Here is an 18,405-nt window from a genome sequence, read left to right as displayed (position 1 = left end):
TGTGAGGCACCTTATCAAAGGCCTTTTGAAAGTCTAAATACACAACATCTACAGCCTCTCCCTGATCCACCTTGCCTGTGATTTCTTCAAAAAACTCCAATAGGTTGGTCAGGCAGGATCTTCCCTTCACAAAACCATGCTGGCTAGGACCTATCCTGCCCTGCGCCTCTAGGTATTCCGTAACCCCGTCTTTGAGGATAGATTCCAATAACTTTCCCACCACTGACGTCAGACTAATAGGTCTGTAATTACCTTTATGCTGCCTCCCTCCTTTCTTATACAACGGAACTACATTTGCGACCCTCCAGTCCTCTGGAACCACGCCTGAATCTATCGATTTCTGGAAAATAATCGCCAATGCCTCCGCTATCTCTAAAGCCACCTCCTTCAGAACCCGGGGATGCACCTCATCCGGTCCGGGAGACTTACCAGTCTTTAGTCCATTTAGTTTTCCTAGCACCTTCTCCCTAGTAATCTTAACTGAGCTCAATTCCATTTCGTGAGACTCCTGACTAACCGGCACATTGCTGATGTCCTCCACGGTGAAGACCAATGCAAAATATCCATTCAATTCCTCTGCCATCTCTCTATCGTCCATTATAATAGCTCCTGCACCGTTATCAATTGGTCCTATATCAACCCGTGTCTCTCTTTTACACCTTATGTATTTAAAAAAACTCTTAGTATCCTTTCGAATGTTATCTGCCAACTTCCTTTCATAATTCCTCTTTTCTTTCCTAATGACCTTCTTAGTTTCTCTCTGCAGGTTTTTAAAAGCTTCCCAGTCCTCTGTTTTGCCACTAATTTTTGCTTCTTTGTACGCCGCCCCTTTTGCTTTTATTTTAGCCTTCACCTCTCTCGTTATCCACATTTGTGCCTTTTTTCCATTAAAAACCTTCTTTTTTCTTGGAATATATCTATCCTGCAATTTCCTTATTTCCTGTAGAAATTCCTTCCATTTCTCCTCTGCTGTCCCTCCAGCCAGCTTACTCTTCCAATCAATTAGGGCCAACTCCTCTCTCATGCCATTGTAATTTCCTTTGTTCCACTGAAATATCGATACACCAGTTACCAGTTTCTCCTTCTCAAACTTGAAACTGAACTCAATCATATTGTGATCACTGGTTCCCAGTGGTTCCTTTACCTTTAGTTCCCTAATCACCTCCGGTTCATTACACAGCACCCAATCCAAAACAGCCGATCCCCTGGTGGGCTCTTCAACAAGTTGCTCTAGAAAAACGTCCCTTAGACACTCCACAAACTCCCTCTCCTGAGTACTACCGCCATTCTGGATTTCCCAGTCCACCTTCATGTTAAAATCCCCCATAATTATCTTCACATTGTCACTCTGGCATGCTTTTTCTATCTCAAACTGCAACTTATCGTCCACTTGCTGACTGCTATTAGGGGGCCTATATATGACTGCTACCATTGTCCTTTTACCCTTGCTATTCCTTAGCTCCACCCACAAGGATTCCACCTCCTCTGACCCAATATCCTTCCTTTCTATCAATTTTATATCACTACTAACCATCATGGCCACACCTCCCCCTCTGCCTACCCGCCTATCCTTCCTATACACTGTGTACCCCTGGACATTCAGTTCCCAATCACATCCGTCATAAAGCCATGACTCGGTGATTGCCACAATGTCGTATTTATTAACCTGTAGTTGTGCCACTAGGTCATCTATCTTATTCCTAATGCTACGTGCATTTAAATACAGTACGTTTAGTCCGGTATCTGCTATTAATTTTGTTGTACTTCTATTGTTCAGCAGATTATCCTGGCTTTCCACCTGTCTATCCTTCTTACCATCTTCATTACATACTACCTTAGACATGTTCCTATATACCTCATCCCCTATCCTAACATTCTGTATCCTAACATCCTGACTTGTTGTACTTCTATTATTCAGCAAATTATCCTGACTTCTCACTTGCCTGTCCTTCTTGCCATCCTCATTGGACTTGTTTCTATAAACTCCCTCCTTTACCTTAGCATCTTGTAACCTAACATCCTGGTTTCCATCCCCCTGCCAGATCAGTTTAAACCCTCCCTTACAACTAAATCAAACATTCCCGCCAAGATATTGGAACCTCTGGAGTTTAGGTGCAACCCATCCTTAGTGAATAGGTCATGCCTCCCCCAAAAAAGGTCCCAATTATCCAAAAATCTGAAGCCCTGCCCCCTGCACCAGTCACTCAGCCACGCATTCATCTGCCAGAGCTTTCTATTCTTCCTATCATTGACAGGAATAGCAGCATACAGAAGGACCTTAGTTAATTACTTAAAGAGGAATTTAAAAGAATACACAGAGAAAGCCAGGAAAAGTAAATTGGCCTAGAGGAAAGCAGGAAATGCAACTAATTTGAGATGAAAGAAAATGGTCTGCTAAAAAATTAGCCCACCCAGGGGTGGTCTAAAATTAGTAAGCATTGCCCAATTGTTTTTCCCAGTGTTAAAATTTGAATGTTTCTCTGAACTTCCCATTGGCAAGCAGTGCTGCAGCTTATTCTTTCTCTGAGCCCTGCCATGCAACATATTGGTTGAGTATTGATGCAATTGAATTAATTGAATCAATGGCCCAGTCATGTGAAGTGCGTAACCTGATCTTTTTCATGGTAGATCAATGGTTTACTTTGTTTTAATAATTTAATAATTCTTAGTGGTAATCACAGAGTCTGAAGCAGAAACTTTTACTTTCTGGTTGTGTTATCTGAGCTCAGTAGCATTAGCCCTGTAGGTTTTCTGAACTTGATTGCGTCAGTGCTGCCAGTGAACTTATTAGTGTAAGTGCTTTGTTCTCTGATCTTGAGAGTGTTTGTAATATGCAAAAACTTGGTAGTGTTGGTGCCATGCATTTCTTGAACTTGGCCACATTGGCACAATGTCTAAACTTCATAGTCTGCCTGACGACGACATGACTACATTACACATTAAAGAAAACTAGAGTTACTCGGCATAATTGTATTGTACGTTCCTAATAGTTGGGCCTGTTTTGTCCCCTCAAAGCCTGCATCAGTAAAGTTAAGAAGTCTACTGCTTCCACTGTGTACTTTTCAATTGGTAGTGTTGATGGAAGGGATGAATCGACCTCTATTCAGGGCATCTTTCAATAATGCTTTAATCTATTGGTTTTAAATTAGCAAAGCTAAAACAAAACTAATGGTTAGGAAGTATGTTGGAAATAACAGCAGAAACTGCTATAAATACTCATCAGGTAAGGCAGCATTTGTGAAGAGAGAAGATAAGTTAATGTCTCAGCTCAGTGACTTTTCACCTCTGACATAATGACCTCAACCTGAAATGTTAACTCTGTTTCTCTCTAAACAGATGATGCCTGTCCAATTGAATGTTCCCAGCATTTTCTGTTTTTATTTAAATTTCCAGAATCTACAGTTGTTTTCAATATTTGGGAAAGTTAATTTGCTCTGAAGAAGAATAAAGTTAAGCTCTGCAACTATGAGCTAAGGACAGGCAAACCTTCTGATTATTCAGCATGAAAGAAACAAGTGAGTAAACTGCCACTTTAAATTATAATAAACACATTGACAACTTCCCAGAGCTAATCAGGTACTGGAAGGTAGCAGATGGTGCAGAGATAATTTTATGAATTTGTGCTTCCAAAGGAGAGCTTCATCATTGGAAGTGAATTCAGAAATATGCTTAAATTAAGTTGTTAGGCAAAGAGTCTATGAGACAAAGCAGGTAATTTAAAAAAAACAGGCACTCAGATGTAAATAGCAGCACATGGGGTTTGTATTTATATTAGGAAAAGAAACTGGAAGAGGATGGGAACACAGGAAATAGTTCTTAGGAGACCAGGAATAGCTTCTGACTGCTTATTTGCTCACCTCTGAGGGACCTTCTAAAGCAAGGCCTTAGCGTAGAATATTATTGTTTAGACTGGCATGTTTGCCATCTCCTTCTGCAGGAGAACTCTGTTGTACGTCTTTCACACAATGAGAGAGGGTATCACAGTGCAGCAGTGGCTAGCTCTTGAGAGGGTGGATGTCTTAGGCAGATGAAAGATTTGACAAGCTGCACAAGAAATACCTTAAATATTTAGAACACTTTCCCAATGTTAAACTTATTTTTCATTTGCAGTCAGGTGCAAGGGACTTAAATAACTATGTGGTTTGCTCAATTTTGTGCTCTGATTGGGTGAAATAATGTTCTTAGGAAGGCATGACCACTAACATTTCATTTTATATACACAATTCTGACAAGGTTAGGTACACAAGATGCAAGGAGAATGTTTCCCTGGCTAGAGAGTCTAAAACGAGGGGCCAAATTCTTAGGTAAGGCACATGGGACTGAGAAGAGGGCAGTTCACTGAGAGGGTGGTGAACCTATAAAATTCTCTACCACAGAAGTTAGTGGAGGCCAAATCATTGAAGATGAAGATGGGGATAGATGAATCTCCAGATACAAAATGGGTATGGGAAGGGAGCAGGGATATAGCATTGAGACAGACGATCAACCTTGATTGTATTGTATGGCTCAGCTGCCGCAAATGGCCAAATGACCTACACCTGCTCCTATTTTCTATATTTATTTGTTTTCATGGTACACCTTGAAATTTGCTTCTGTTTTTTCTTTGGCTGGTTGCAGTCCATTTGCATCCACTTTTAGTCCAAGATAAATAACTTGCCTATTTTGAGGATTACATTGTTTCCATGTAATCCCCTCAAAGTTTCTAATTTTTGAAGATATTCTTCAATACCTGTGGCTATCAGTACATCGTCTTGATCACATAGACAATGATCTATGCCCTGTAGTATCTTGTCCAACGTAGTTTAAAAGACATCCAGAGATGAGACCACAAGTTATCTTTGTGCACAAGTGCAAGCCCTTACGTATATTTTCAAAAATTGCTAACTTTCCCTATACACATTCTGCTGAGGAAATATATGTGTCAGATCTATTGTGGTAAGCACTTTGACTTGAACCAATTCTGCATATCAATCTTCTGAAGTAATTAATGAGTATTACTCATTATCAACTGCCTGGTTCAATGTCACCATGTAATCACCTAATCACCACATAGATAAACAGATTTGTCACCAGCTGAGAACCCTCTTATTAAAGTACACACACACACACACACACACACACACACACACTCACATGCGCACACTCTCTCACAAACATAAACGTCCTAAAATGTCCCCAATCTGCTTAGCCTCACTTTTCCCTGCTTGACATGAAGTTCCAATTTTTCTTCACACAAAGTCTGTTTCAATTCTCATCATGAATTTGTATTATATGTGCAGGTTCTTATTCTAATATTATGTATTGCCAGGAATATGATGAACCACAAGGAGGTATGGAAGACTACTATAACATATCCCCACTTGCTTATTCCACTCTCCCCTTATTATTGTTATTAGACAGTCCCTCAGGATAGAGGATAACTTGTTTCCACTCTGGTTTTGTGGATTCTGAGGCTAACGTGGGAACCATAGACTTTTCCACAATTGGGACAGCAGGTGGCTGATGGGGCAGATGGGTGGTGGTGTGCTCCTTCTACCACCTACCACTTACACTTTTATGTGCACCCAGTGCATGAACTCAAGGTTCTGAATACCATCCCAAATGCTCCTCCAAACAGTCATGGAGCAGAGGAGTCACTGGGAATATTGCACTTCAAGGAAGTTTTGAGCACATCCTTGAATCCTACTCTCTCTCTGTTTGGTATTTCCTCCTGAGAAAGACACTCAGAATGGATTGTCTTTCTCAGGAGTGTTCTGTACATGCAAGCAACTGAAGCATCCAATGTAGTGGACTGAGAGTATCTAGGGCCTCAGTGCTAGGGATGTTAGCCAGGGAGAGGATGCTGAGGTTAGCTAAAACCATTAGGGTACAGGTAATAAATGGATTCCATTTTTACAGATGTCCTTAAGTCAATTTTGTCCATAAAATGCACAAAAATCACTTTATATGGTGACCATACCTCCACAATATTATAATGAATGGCATCAAAAATGCATGGCTGATAAGAAGGAACAATTACTAAAAGTGAAGAGAAAGAGGAAACTAATTTTGCCATTTGTAGGAACAAATATATATGTACATCATACTTTTGCATTTAGTAATATTATGGGAGCTCATTTCTATATATGGGTGTCTGTAACTTTAATGGGCGTTTGTAAGGAAACTGCAAAAGAAAAACAGCATGAGCTCAGAAAAGGATAGGAATTATTGGATCTAATCTTCTTGCTAAAAGCAATGCTTGGTTTATGAAGAATATTTGTGTGACAGGCATATGATTTCTATGATTTCATTGTGGCAGGACCCTCAGGCTGTGACTTGTTCACTCAAAACCAGTAAAATATTTTGATGGTTTTCCTGCTCTCTGCAAAGGCCCCTTCAATGGACAATAGAATGGGAGTGTGTAAATGGTCTGAAGAGCAATGCTGACAGGTTCTAAGTGATGGTGAAAAAATTTGAATCAAGTACTATGATCCTGATACTAACGGCGAGACAGGGAGTAGGAGTTGTGAGGAGTTGGGGCTGTGGTTGGAAACAGGAAGAATGGGTTTCCTTTGAGTCCTGCCAAAGATATCTTGTTTGATTATCATTATAACACTAGACAGCATACCGTGTCCCTTATGCCAGGCAGACTGAGCCAAGGGCATGTGGTCACATTCTTCTTGATCCTGAATTGATTTAAAACCACTAAACCCATCAATCAACAAGATATTTCCATCCTTTCAACATCACTTGCTCCTTATATTCTCATTTGGGCCTTTAACCCTTCCAACTTCTCTTAAACTCTGGTCTCCGCCAACCTGCCCCTGCCTAATGTGCTAGTATATGCTTTTCTGACTCCAGCATGCTCTGCATTCCTAACCTCCACTCTCAGCCCATTCCACAAGTTATTATCAAGCATTCAAAGCCTCATCAAAATCTACCTGCTTGAAGCTGGTTCTGGTCACCTGTCAGATTAAAGATAGCTGCCTATTTCAGCTGAATTATCAATACCCTCCCCATGGCAAATGGCAAGTCCCATGTTCAGCATTAGTCCATATGGCACACAAATTCACACATGCAATCAAATCTAGTGTTTTATCATTCTCTGTGTTAAACGCTACATGTGGCATTAACAGACATGATGAATGTCTAAAAGTACAGGTCAAGGTGGACTAATCCAGGTTGGAGGAGATTACAATATTGAGCTAATGGCATCTTCATGCATTAGTCATGAATGTCAAAAATAAAGAGGATTTAATTGATCTAATCTCAAATCATCTCCCATAATCTATTGCTACCCAACATAAACTTTTGTTCATACCAGGGATCTTCTGTTCTTCCTTTCACAAGTTCTGGATTGAAGTTTATCAGGAACACCTCTTGCAGACAATATGCTGAAATGTGAACAGCACTGGAATTAAATGTTTTGTTCCAGGATATGCACTACTATTTTAGTGCTGAAGGTTTGAGAACCTGTGCAAGCAGTTGTAAAGTATACCATCATGCCAGAGACAAAAAGTTTTATGCCAGACTTTCCAAATTTCTCTGGCAGCATGAATATTGCCAGTTTTTAGATTGCAGAAACCTACAGCCCCAAATGCAAGTAGTCCTAGAAATTGCAATTACAAGCATTAAACCTGGGCTACACGGGGTGCTTAGTTTTCTACAGGGCCTCAAGATCCAGTGCTCAAGGACACAGAATGGGCCTAAGATGATTCAAATGACATAAAGTTCTTTCCTTGGCAGTCATTGGCAATGGGTAATGGAGATTGCAAAAGAGGTGAGTTGGAGATCAGATCAGGAGAGGGAAGCAGTAAATGATCAGTGAGGAAGCCCAGGTGTGTGGTGATGAGTCAGGGAATAGAGACAGGATTGCAAGAAGGTAGAGAGGGGATGGAACTATGAGGACAGAGGCAGGGGCAAGCAAAGAATAGTAATGTCAAATAAAATAGGTATGAATTCAACACCAATTTCTCCTCAGTATTAATCACCAAGCTTCAAAACCTGTACCTCTGTACCTCCCTCTGCAACAGGATCCTCAAGTTCCTTATCAGGAGACCACAGTCAGTGTGGATTGGTAATAACATCTTCTCCTCGCTGGCATTCAACACAGGCCCACCTCAAGGATGTATGCTTAGCCCACTGCTCTACTCTCTCTGCACTCATGACTGTGTGGCTAGGCGCAGCTCAAATGCCATCTATAAATTCACCAGTGACACCACTGTTGTTGGTGGAATCTCAGATGGCAACAAGGAGGCCTACAGGAGTGAGATAGATTGGCTGGTTGAGTGGTGTCGCAACAACCATAAAACATAGGAGCAGAATTAGGCCATTCAGCCCATCGAGTCTGCTCTGCCATTCAATCATGGCTGATTTATTTTTCCCTCTCAACTCCATTCTCCTGCCTTCTCCCCATAACCTTTGACATCCTTACTAATCAAGAACCTATCAACCTCTGCTTTAAATATACCCAATGACTTGGCCTCCACATCCATCTGTGGGCAATGAAATCCACAGATTCACCACCCTCTGGCTGAAGAAATTCCTCCTCACCTTTGTTCTAAAGGGACATCCTTCTATTCTGAGGCTGTGTCCTCTGGTCCTAGACCCTTCCACTACTGGAAACATCCTCTCCACGTCTACTCTATCCAGGCCCTTAATATTCGGTAGGTTTTCTTTTTCCTTTTGTGGGGATTTCTTTGAAACAATCTCGCATTCAGTGTCAGCAAGACCAAGGAGTTGATTGTGGACTTCGGGAAGGGGAATTCGGGAGAACACACACCAGTCGTCATTGAGGGGTCAGTGGTGGAACGGGTGAGCAGCTTCAAGTTCCTGGATGTCAACATCTTGGAGGATCTATCCTGGACCCAACACATTGATGTAATCATGAAAAAGGCACACCAGTGGCTCTACTTCGTTAGGATTTTGAGGAGATTTGGTCTGTCACTAAAGACTCTTACAAATTTCTACAGATGTACAGTGGAGTACATTCTGACTGGTTGCATCACAGCCTGGTATGGAGCCTCCAATGCACAGGATTGCAAAAGGGTGCAGAGGGTTGTAGACTCAGCCAGCTCCATCACAGGCACAACCCTCCCCACTATCAAGAAGGTGGCATCCATCACCAAGGACCCTCACCATCAGGGACATGCCCTCTTCTCATTACTACCATTGGGGAGGAGGTACAGGAGCCTGAAGACCCACACTCAACAATTCAGAAACAGTTTCTTCCCCTCCGTCATCAGATTTCTGAACGGCCATGAACCCATGAACACTACCTCATTATTCCTTTTATTGACCTATTTATTAATTTTTGTAATTTATAACAATTTTACGTCTTTGACTGTACTGCTCTCGGAAACCAACAAATTTCACGTCAAATAAGTCAGTGATAATAAATCTGATTATGATGGGAGAAAGGAAGAGGATCTTGCTTTAGAGACAATAAGAGGGTTATACTGTGAAAATGATTAAGTTGGGGCAGTTAATTTTGGAAATGATTGGCAGGAAAGAGGGGCAGCTTTGGTGGTGATCAGGGCAGGAATCAGCTTTGATATTGAACAAAGGAAAGGTTTTCAGGGCAGACAATTATGGAGTGTGGCTTGGGGACAGAATCAGGCAAGGGCTCAGGGAGGTGATCTGGAGTTTGCAAAATTAACCTGGGCAAGGCAGGGAGACAATTGGGAGGAAGTTAGGGAATTGATCAGATGGATTTAGAAAGATCGAGAGGGTATGCCTGAGAATGTCAGAATCTAGAAGACATGCAGATGATCTTTAAGACACCCACACGGTTGAAGGTGAATGCTTCAGAGTCCATGGATGTGGACCAGGTAAGGTCAGGCCCTTTAAATGACAGCAAAACAGGTCTCCATCCCCTGGATAAGACCTACTACAGTGTGTGTGGGTCACACCATTTGTGGGTATTTCATGTGTAGTTCCATTTCATGCAAGGAGCATCAAAACAAGTATTGCACACTGAATGAAAATTTTAACAATTCCAGATGCTAGAAATTTGAAATTAAAACAGAAAATGCAGCAGGTCAGACAACATCTGTGGGAAGAGAAATCAAGTTAATGTTTCAGGACAAAGAACCTCATCAGAACTATTGAAGTATTGCACACAATGTGACATCACTGCACGTATCTGATGATTCCATGACTGTGTATGATATGTCTCATTTCAGGAAGAGTGCTTTGAATGCACAGACTACCATTTAGCATTCTTGCATTTCAAAAAAATTCTATCACATCACAAACAATACTATTGCACTGTGCAATAGAATTTCTCCCTTAATTATGGGACTTAACAATTTTCACACATCGCTTAACAACTTTCTTTCTCAGGACTGACAATTTTTGTTTTAGGTAGGGATATGAAGGTAAAAACAGTAAATGGATTTGAAATGCAGATCAACCATGAAGTAATTGGTGGAATGGACTCAAGGGTTGAATGGTCTGCTCTTGTTCCCCCCATGTCAGATTTCCCATAAACTGAGATTGTTCAATTCAGTAACAAAGTCAGGAAGAACCTCACGTTGGATTGCTTATGTGAATAACAACCACAGAAGTTACACATATTGCTGAAGATGATCACTGCTCAGGCAGAAAGAAATAATGAAATTGAGACTGAGAGATCACCAATCTAGTAGGAATAGGTTGAGAGATTCCTTGAGAGGTCTGAAATTAAGTAATAGTAATGACTGTGAGATGGGTAAGGCCAATTATTTATGAAAGATAATTGAGCAAATCATAGAGAGAGTGGAAGTTATATGAGGGAGAAAGGTTAAAAAGGACCTGTAAGAAAAAGCAAATAACTGCTGTGGGCAATTATATAATTAGAGAAATAAACATTAGTTTTTGAATTCTTGGCATGGAGTCTCAACTGATGTGTTGCCTTTTAATTGCCAGGAAAAGTAATAAAATGGCAGAATACCTCTCAGCAGAGAGGAAGAACAACTGGAAGTTGGAAATTCTTTTGTGTGGCTCAATGTACCTTTATGGTACACAAATGAATTTAATTTAAAATCTGGTATCTAAATGTGGTTAGGTCTTTGTGAGCGGGTCTTGCAGTTTCAAATATGTCTAGTTTCTCTGGGGCATGTGACTCACATTTGCAGACAGGCTGCCTGGACTACATGGTGAGGTCAAACATGTTTCAGTGTTTGGACAATTCCTTCCCCAACCCACCCCACAGATGCTGCTTGACCCACTGAGTTCCTCCAGCAGATTGTTTGATGCTTCAGTGTCTCTTGGATGTGATTTAATTTGTGTATTAAGCATCACAGGCAAATTTCACTGAAGCAGGTCTCACTGAAGCTGCACTAACTGGAAATTGGAACAGGCTATTCTAGGTTTAGTATTGTGAAATGAGAAAGCTTTAATTAATAATCATACAGTTACATGACCTTTAGGAAAGCATGGTCAGAACCTGATAGAATTTCACATTATTATTGAAAGTAATTTCAATCAATCCAAAACTAGATTCTTAAATCTAAATATAGCAATCTATGAAGATGCAGGGTGTGAGCTGACTATGGTTGATTGGGAAACTAGATTTACAAGCAGTAGACAAACATTTAAACAATACAGAATTTACAACATATACACCCTTTTAAGGCACAAAACCCAATTGAAAAAGCGATCCATGGCTAACAAAAGAAGTTAAAAATAGTACTTCAAAGGAAAAAGCTTATAATGTTGCTGAAAGGAGGACTAATCGTGATAATTGGGAATATTTCAGAATTTAGCAAGCGAGAACTGTGACTTTGATAAAGGAAGGGAAATTAAATTGCAAAACTAATCCAGCAAGAAACCTAAACACAGACTGTGAAAGTGACTACAAAAGAAAAAAAAAATTACTGAAATCAGTGTGGGTACCTTACAGACTGAGTAAGAAAAACAACATTGGAGAATAAGTATATGGCAGAGAAATTGAATATGTGTCTATTTTCAGGGAAGAAGACACAACATGCCTCCCAGATATTATGCAGACCAACAGGTCTAAAGAGAATAAGAAGCTGTAAGACATTAACGTCAGTACAAAAATGGGTTGGAGAAATTAATGGGATTGAAAGCTGATGAATCCCCAGGACCTGATGACCTGCATAACAAGGTTTTGAAAGAAGTGTCTTTGGAGATGCTGGAGGCACTGGTTATCACTTCCAAAATTCCATAGATTCTAAAACTGTTCCAACAGGTGGGAAGGTAGCAAATATAACCCCATGACTTCAGAAAGGAGGAAGAATGTAACATAAACAAGTTTGGTGATAATACAAAGCTGGGTGGCATTATGAGTTGTGAGGAGGGTGAATAATGTTTCAAGAGGATATGGACAGTTTAAGTGAGCAGTGATGACTTAACAGATGTAATATAATGGAATATAAAATAAAAAAGCAGGGTATCTTTTAAATGATAAGATATTTTAAAGTGTTGGTGTTCAGTGGGGCCTTGGTGTCCTTGTACATGAATTGTTGAACGTTAATCTGTAGGTACAGCAAGCTGAGAACTATGAGGTGTCAACTTTCTGGCAGCAGGATTCTTTCTAAGAATATTGATCGATATTCACAGCAACTCCACCCTCCTCATTCCTCAAACACCACCAACCCATCCCTGTCACTATCCTCTACCTCGCTGGTGATTTCCAGACCCAATTTCATTCTGAATAATGAACATAGGTGTCTCTTCCCTCAATGTCTCTTCACTTGACATCCCTTCCCTAGACGCCCCTTTCCCACAACTCCAGGTTTGATTCTTCCTTTCCCTGGCCTCTCTACACACCCACACTCCTCATGACCTCATGACTTACTAAGTGGAGGAAAGGCATTTATGCACACTTTTGTGCATTATTTCTGAATATTGATCATGACAACTTGAGCCTCTTGTAACAGAATAATGTTACGAGGGGAGCTCACACAAAATTAAATGGATGTTGTGGAGAAAGGGGACTGTTACAGAAGGTTAATCTGCCCTGGGGGATTTGGCCTCCTGCTCAGAACCTTTGTCCATCTCCTAATGGATCTTTAGAAGGGATAGGGACAGTGTATAAAAGAGGAATAGTAGTATTAAAGAGAATGTCATCGTTGAGGTGGGAAAGGAGAGGATGACCAAGAGGATTGATGAAGGCAGGGTGGTGGACGTTGTCTGCATGGATAATTACAACAGTTAAAAGACATTTGGACAGGTAAATGGATAGGAAAGGTTTAGAGGGATGTGGTCCAAACACAAGCAAATGGGATTAGCGTGGATCAGCATCTTAGTCGGCATGAACAAGTTAGGCTGAAGGGTCTGTTTTCGTGCTGTAAAACTATGAATCTAGGTCAAGAATGAAGATAGAAATTTCGAAGGAGTAATGGAGAACAGAATGGGAGAAATTGTCAGTTGACAAATTTGCAGAATAGCAGTAGAATTATTCAAGACATAAGTAGTGGATCACAAAATTGATATGCAAATCTAACATGGAAAAATGTATTCCTAGAGTGAAGTAAATGTGCTCCATATGAATATTTAGGACCAGAATGAAGGAAGAAATTGCACAAGATTGAGAATTTGGAAAATTAGAGAAACTTAGACCAAGAGAAACATTCTGTAGATGTTATTTGTAATAATAGCAAAAGCTCTGTGCCTGACCTGCTTTTCTTATGTGAATATAACAGGCTAGTGCTATGAATACACAGAGCCTCCACGTGTGCTACATAACATTCCTTAAGGATATTTATTTTAAATTAGGGCAAAATGTATCTTGGGCATCTCAACAATGTTTGACATGTTCAGTACTGAGACGTTTATGGCAATTTTTGAAGAAAATATTTTGTACATTTGCTCTGAACAGTGTAACTCTGAGGCACAACACGAACATGTCTTTATTTAGAGTTGTAATCTGTTTGCTAACTTTGTGTCTTTCTGCAGCTAATTTTGATACATTGTGTTCACTTAGATCATCCACAAACAACTTCATCTTCAGGGAATATAACCCAAGTTTACCCAGCTTTCATCATAACTCAAAGTCAAAGCCAAAGTCAAGTTTATTTCATATGCACGAGTACATGTATGCACAGGTGCAATGAAAAACCTACTTGCAGCAGCATCACAGGCACATAGCACAGACACATTGCCCCTGCATCCAGATATCACCAACACCAAGCACAAGAGGGGTAATTATCTAGCTGTTCATATCCTCGCACACTGTGAATCGCATCTGTACTAAAGTGATGGTGCTGTCATGGCCAACAAAAATTAACTTATTGTGCCATATCATCTAATATAATTCCTGTGTATCCATGGCTGATTAAAATGGAGCCATAACCATCCTGATATTCAATCCATTTTGCTTCTGAAGTGGGTGTTCTTGTTCTGTATCAGGTATCTCAGTGTCAGTAGGGCCCTGTTGGTGTCACCTTCATCTGAATTTAAAACGGCAGAAGGAGCACACCACCTTGAACTATCCATCTGCCCCTCCTGCCTCATCTGTGATAAGGTCTGCGAGTCTCACATTGGCTTCATCAGTCACATCAGCACCCAAGGAACATGATGAGAAACAAGTCACCCTCGATCCCAAGGGACCACCTAGGAGGGAGAGAATATATCCTAAAGGGGATGGGGCACTCATTGCAATACATAGCAGCATTAATTTGCATTTTACACACTTTGGCCTTTATTGTGCCACTGCTTATTTTGTGTTACTGCCAATTGCAGTTTTAAAGCACTTTTTAAATTGTTCATTTCATTTTCAGCCTTTTAAAATAAATTTCATTGGCATTAGGTTAGAAAAATAACATGCATATTTCCAATTAGAATTTCAGTTTTATTATTATTTTATAAAGTTAAATCTGGATTCCAGAACTGCGTGGTTTGATCTGTATATAGGAAGCAGTGGATTCATTGCATACATACTTCAGCACTTTATTCTGCCTGAATTGAGTGCTTTTACAATATTCTCCAAATTAAAATGATAAATTCTGCTGATAGCAATTATTGTAACTGGTGGCCAGAAATTCTGTAATGAATTCCATTTATCTCTGTCAAATTAACAGTGAATATTGAAATTGTCTGAGGAAACCATCATTTTTTAAAATTTACAATCATTATTAAAATATAAAAATTGCTGCTTCTTTCCACAGTCATATCCAGTCCCAAGCATTGGAGATGAAGATTTTGATATCCCTCCAATTACTCCTCCTTCGATGCCGGACCATTCACTCCTTCACCTGACTGACACAGATTCTGGCTACCACTCAATCTGCCACTCAGTACCCCAGAACGGGATTCTTCAATTCAACCCACAAAACATGAATCTTCCTGCAATAACGGTGTCTAATATGTTAAGCCAAGATGGAGCTCTGCTTTCAAACTGCCTTTCTGTGGTAGGTACTTCATTTATTATTTTTCTAATCATGAAGCTTGCCCAAGTAATTGGTAATTTGCCTCTAACATTTATAGCGCTGTACTGTCATTGCATCCCATTTTGATATATTTGTAATTTTCCAAATTTGTCAATTACTTCATGACCTTCTGAAGGATATTATCAAATGTATGTCTTATTTGCCCTTGGATTTAATAAACATATTTCAACAGTTAAATCTTAAAGTAATACAGCCAAAATATTACTATTTACATTCTTGCAGTACTGACACTAAATGGATTAACCTGTCTGTTAAAACAATGGAGGATGTCATGCTAACACAATTGACCTACCTTCATAGCACAAACAGTAATTTCCAACTTTAAAGAATCACAACACACAAAAAGTAATGAATGATTCCAAAGAATGAAAAGTGAATGAATACATTTCCTCAGCTCTTAGCAACAGCAATCATTTATACAGAAGCATCTAACATGGGGAAAGTAAATCACAAGTGACACAAATTGAGGTGCAAAATGATATATAGCTAAAATTTTCCTTTATTTAGATTTAGGCAAAGTTTACAAGGTCAAGCAATTCAGAACAACAAAAAAGGGATATCTATGGAGAAGGCTGAGGAAAAGAGCTTGTTTTTCTTTGCTGATTGAAGTATTTCTGATGGTTGTACTACGCATTAAAAATCTAGTTCCTGGGGAAGAAGTCGGCTGGAGATCCGTCAATTTCTCCGTCACATTCAAATCAAGTGAAAATATCCAAACAGTAAAACTGTCAAATACTGTGGCAGCCAAATGTCCTTATCTGAAACTTTTGTATGTATTCCATTGCAATGCCTTTCTGTGCCAATCTTTTTTTTAATATGAAAGTAGGAAGGTTATGCTTAATGGGGACACAAGAGACTGCAGTTGCTGGAATCTGGAGCAAAACACAAAATGCTGGAGGAACTCAACGCAGCATCTGTGGAGGGATGTGGACAGTTGACGTTTCAGGTTGAGACATTTCAGGTTGAGACCTTTCATCTGGACTGAAAGATAGAGCGGAGATAGCCATTATAAAGAGGCAAGGGTGAAGGGGCGGAGCAGGAGTTGGCAAGCGAGAGGTGGATCCAGGTGAGGAAGGGTGATAGGAAGATGGAGGAGGGAAGAGTGGAGATCATAACAGAGACTGGGAGATGATAGGTGGAGGCAACAAAGGACTGCAGACGATGGAATCTGATCGGAAAGGAAGGTGGAACATGGAACCAAATAAGGGAGGTGGGGTGGCAGATGGGAACAGTGGGGGGAAGGGACCCAGTAGGAGAAGTGTGTGGGTCATGGGCAGATGGAGTGGATGGAGGAGGGAAAAAACAGGTTGATGGGTGAGCTGGGTGGTATAGGAGTAACTAGGTAGATCAGGTGAAGAAAGAAGAGAGGAAGAAGGGAAGCAGAGTACCTGAAATTGGAGAATTCAACGTTCATGTCGTCAGGTTGTAGACTACCCAGGTGGAATATGAGGTGTTGTTCCTCTAGTTTGTGTTTAGCCTCACCCTAGCAGTGGAAGAGACTGAGGACAGACATGTCAGTGTAGAAATGGTGAGGGGAACTAAAATGGCTAGCAACTGAGTGCTCCAGAAAGCCAGGGCAGAAGGTTATGCTTAAGTTACATAGGGTATTTGTGAGACAACAACTGGAATTCTGCGTATAGTGTTAGTTTCCTTATTTAGGAAAGGCTGTTGGAAGCTAATGAGTGAAGGTTTACTAGACGAATACCAGGAATGGGGAGGTTGACTTATGAGGAATGGTTGGACAGGTTAGGTTTGTATCTGTTGGAGTTTAGAAGAGTGAGAGACAACTTTATCTAAACTAATAAGACGCTGAGGGGTCTTGAGAGGGTAGATATGGAGAGGATGTTTCCTCTTGTGGGAGAGTCTAGAACTAGGGCTCACCAGCAGCACAGTGGTGCAGCTAGTGGAGCTACTGCCTCACAGATTCAGTGGCCCAGGTTCAATTCTGACCTCCAGTGTTGTCAGCGTCAAGTTAGCACAATCTCCCAATGGCTGCATGGGTTTCCTCCGTGTGCTCTGGTTTCCTGCCACATCCCAAAGCCGTGCGTGTTGGTAGATTCATTGGCCACTGTAAAATTGCCCCTGATGTGTAGGTGAGTGTTAGAATCTGGGGGGAGTTGGCGGGAATGTGGGGAGAATAAAATGGGATTAGCAGAGGATTAGTGTAAGTGGGTGCTTGACGGTCAATGCCGACCAGATAATCCGAAGGGCCTGTTTCCATACTATATGATTCCATGACTGTTTAAGAATAAGGGGTCATCCATTTAAGATTGCAATGTGTTGATTTTTTTGTCTATCAGAAGGTTGTCTGTCTTTGGAACTCTCTCCCTCAAAAGGTAATGGAAGCTGAGTCTTTGAAACTTTTTGAGGAAGAAGTCACTAGGTTCATGACAAGAAAGGTCAGTGAAAGTTATTGGGGCTAGGCGGGAATGCAGTGATCAGGTTAAAATCAGATCAGCTTATAAAGTGACAGAGCAGTTTTGATGGTTCGAGTGGCCTTTACATCCTAATTTATGACTCCATATGTCTGCTTTTAGCTGAAGTCTTGTCTGAATCACTAAATGTCAGTGAGCTGTGGCTTCATTGACAGCACCATTACCTTTGTGTCAGAAGATTCTGGGTTCAAAAGTCAGGAAAACTGAGCACAAAAATCTAGACTGACACTTCAGTACAGGGCTGAGGGAATACATCACTATTGGTGGTTCTGTCTTTTGGATTCAAGGTCACATCAAGTGGACCTAAAAGATCTCATGGTACTATTTTGAAGAAGAAGGGAAAACATATCACCAGTCTCCTGGTGAATAATTATCCCTCATTCAACATCACTAAAATAAAATTATCACACGGCTGTTTGTGGGAGTTTGCTGTAGCCAAGATGGGTGACACATTTGCCGTATTTTGCCAGCGACTACATTCAAAGTAAAGCACTTAGGGATGTCACTTAAAGCATAACTTAATTGTCAGCTGTTGTCAGATGGTTGGGATCAGGGCAGAATGGAAATTGTCTGATCCTCCTTAGTACACAAGT

At 40.6% G+C, this 18,405-nt stretch overlaps 1 protein-coding gene across 1 annotated transcript in view; it reads left to right on the top strand.

Annotated features, from left to right (window-relative positions):
• tox (thymocyte selection-associated high mobility group box) overlaps window positions 1-18,405 on the top strand; it is a 186,100-nt gene that overhangs the window by 103,406 nt on the left and 64,289 nt on the right. The window contains 1 exon segment of the mRNA XM_052023750.1: window positions 15,096-15,338. Coding sequence (XP_051879710.1) covers window positions 15,096-15,338 — 243 coding nt within the window.

This window comes from Pristis pectinata, chromosome 9 (assembly GCF_009764475.1).
Source record: "Pristis pectinata isolate sPriPec2 chromosome 9, sPriPec2.1.pri, whole genome shotgun sequence".
Taxonomy (NCBI): Eukaryota; Metazoa; Chordata; class Chondrichthyes; order Rhinopristiformes; family Pristidae; genus Pristis; species Pristis pectinata.
The sequence above is the reverse complement of the archived record's forward strand: the minus strand, read 5'-3'. Positions and strand labels throughout refer to the sequence as shown.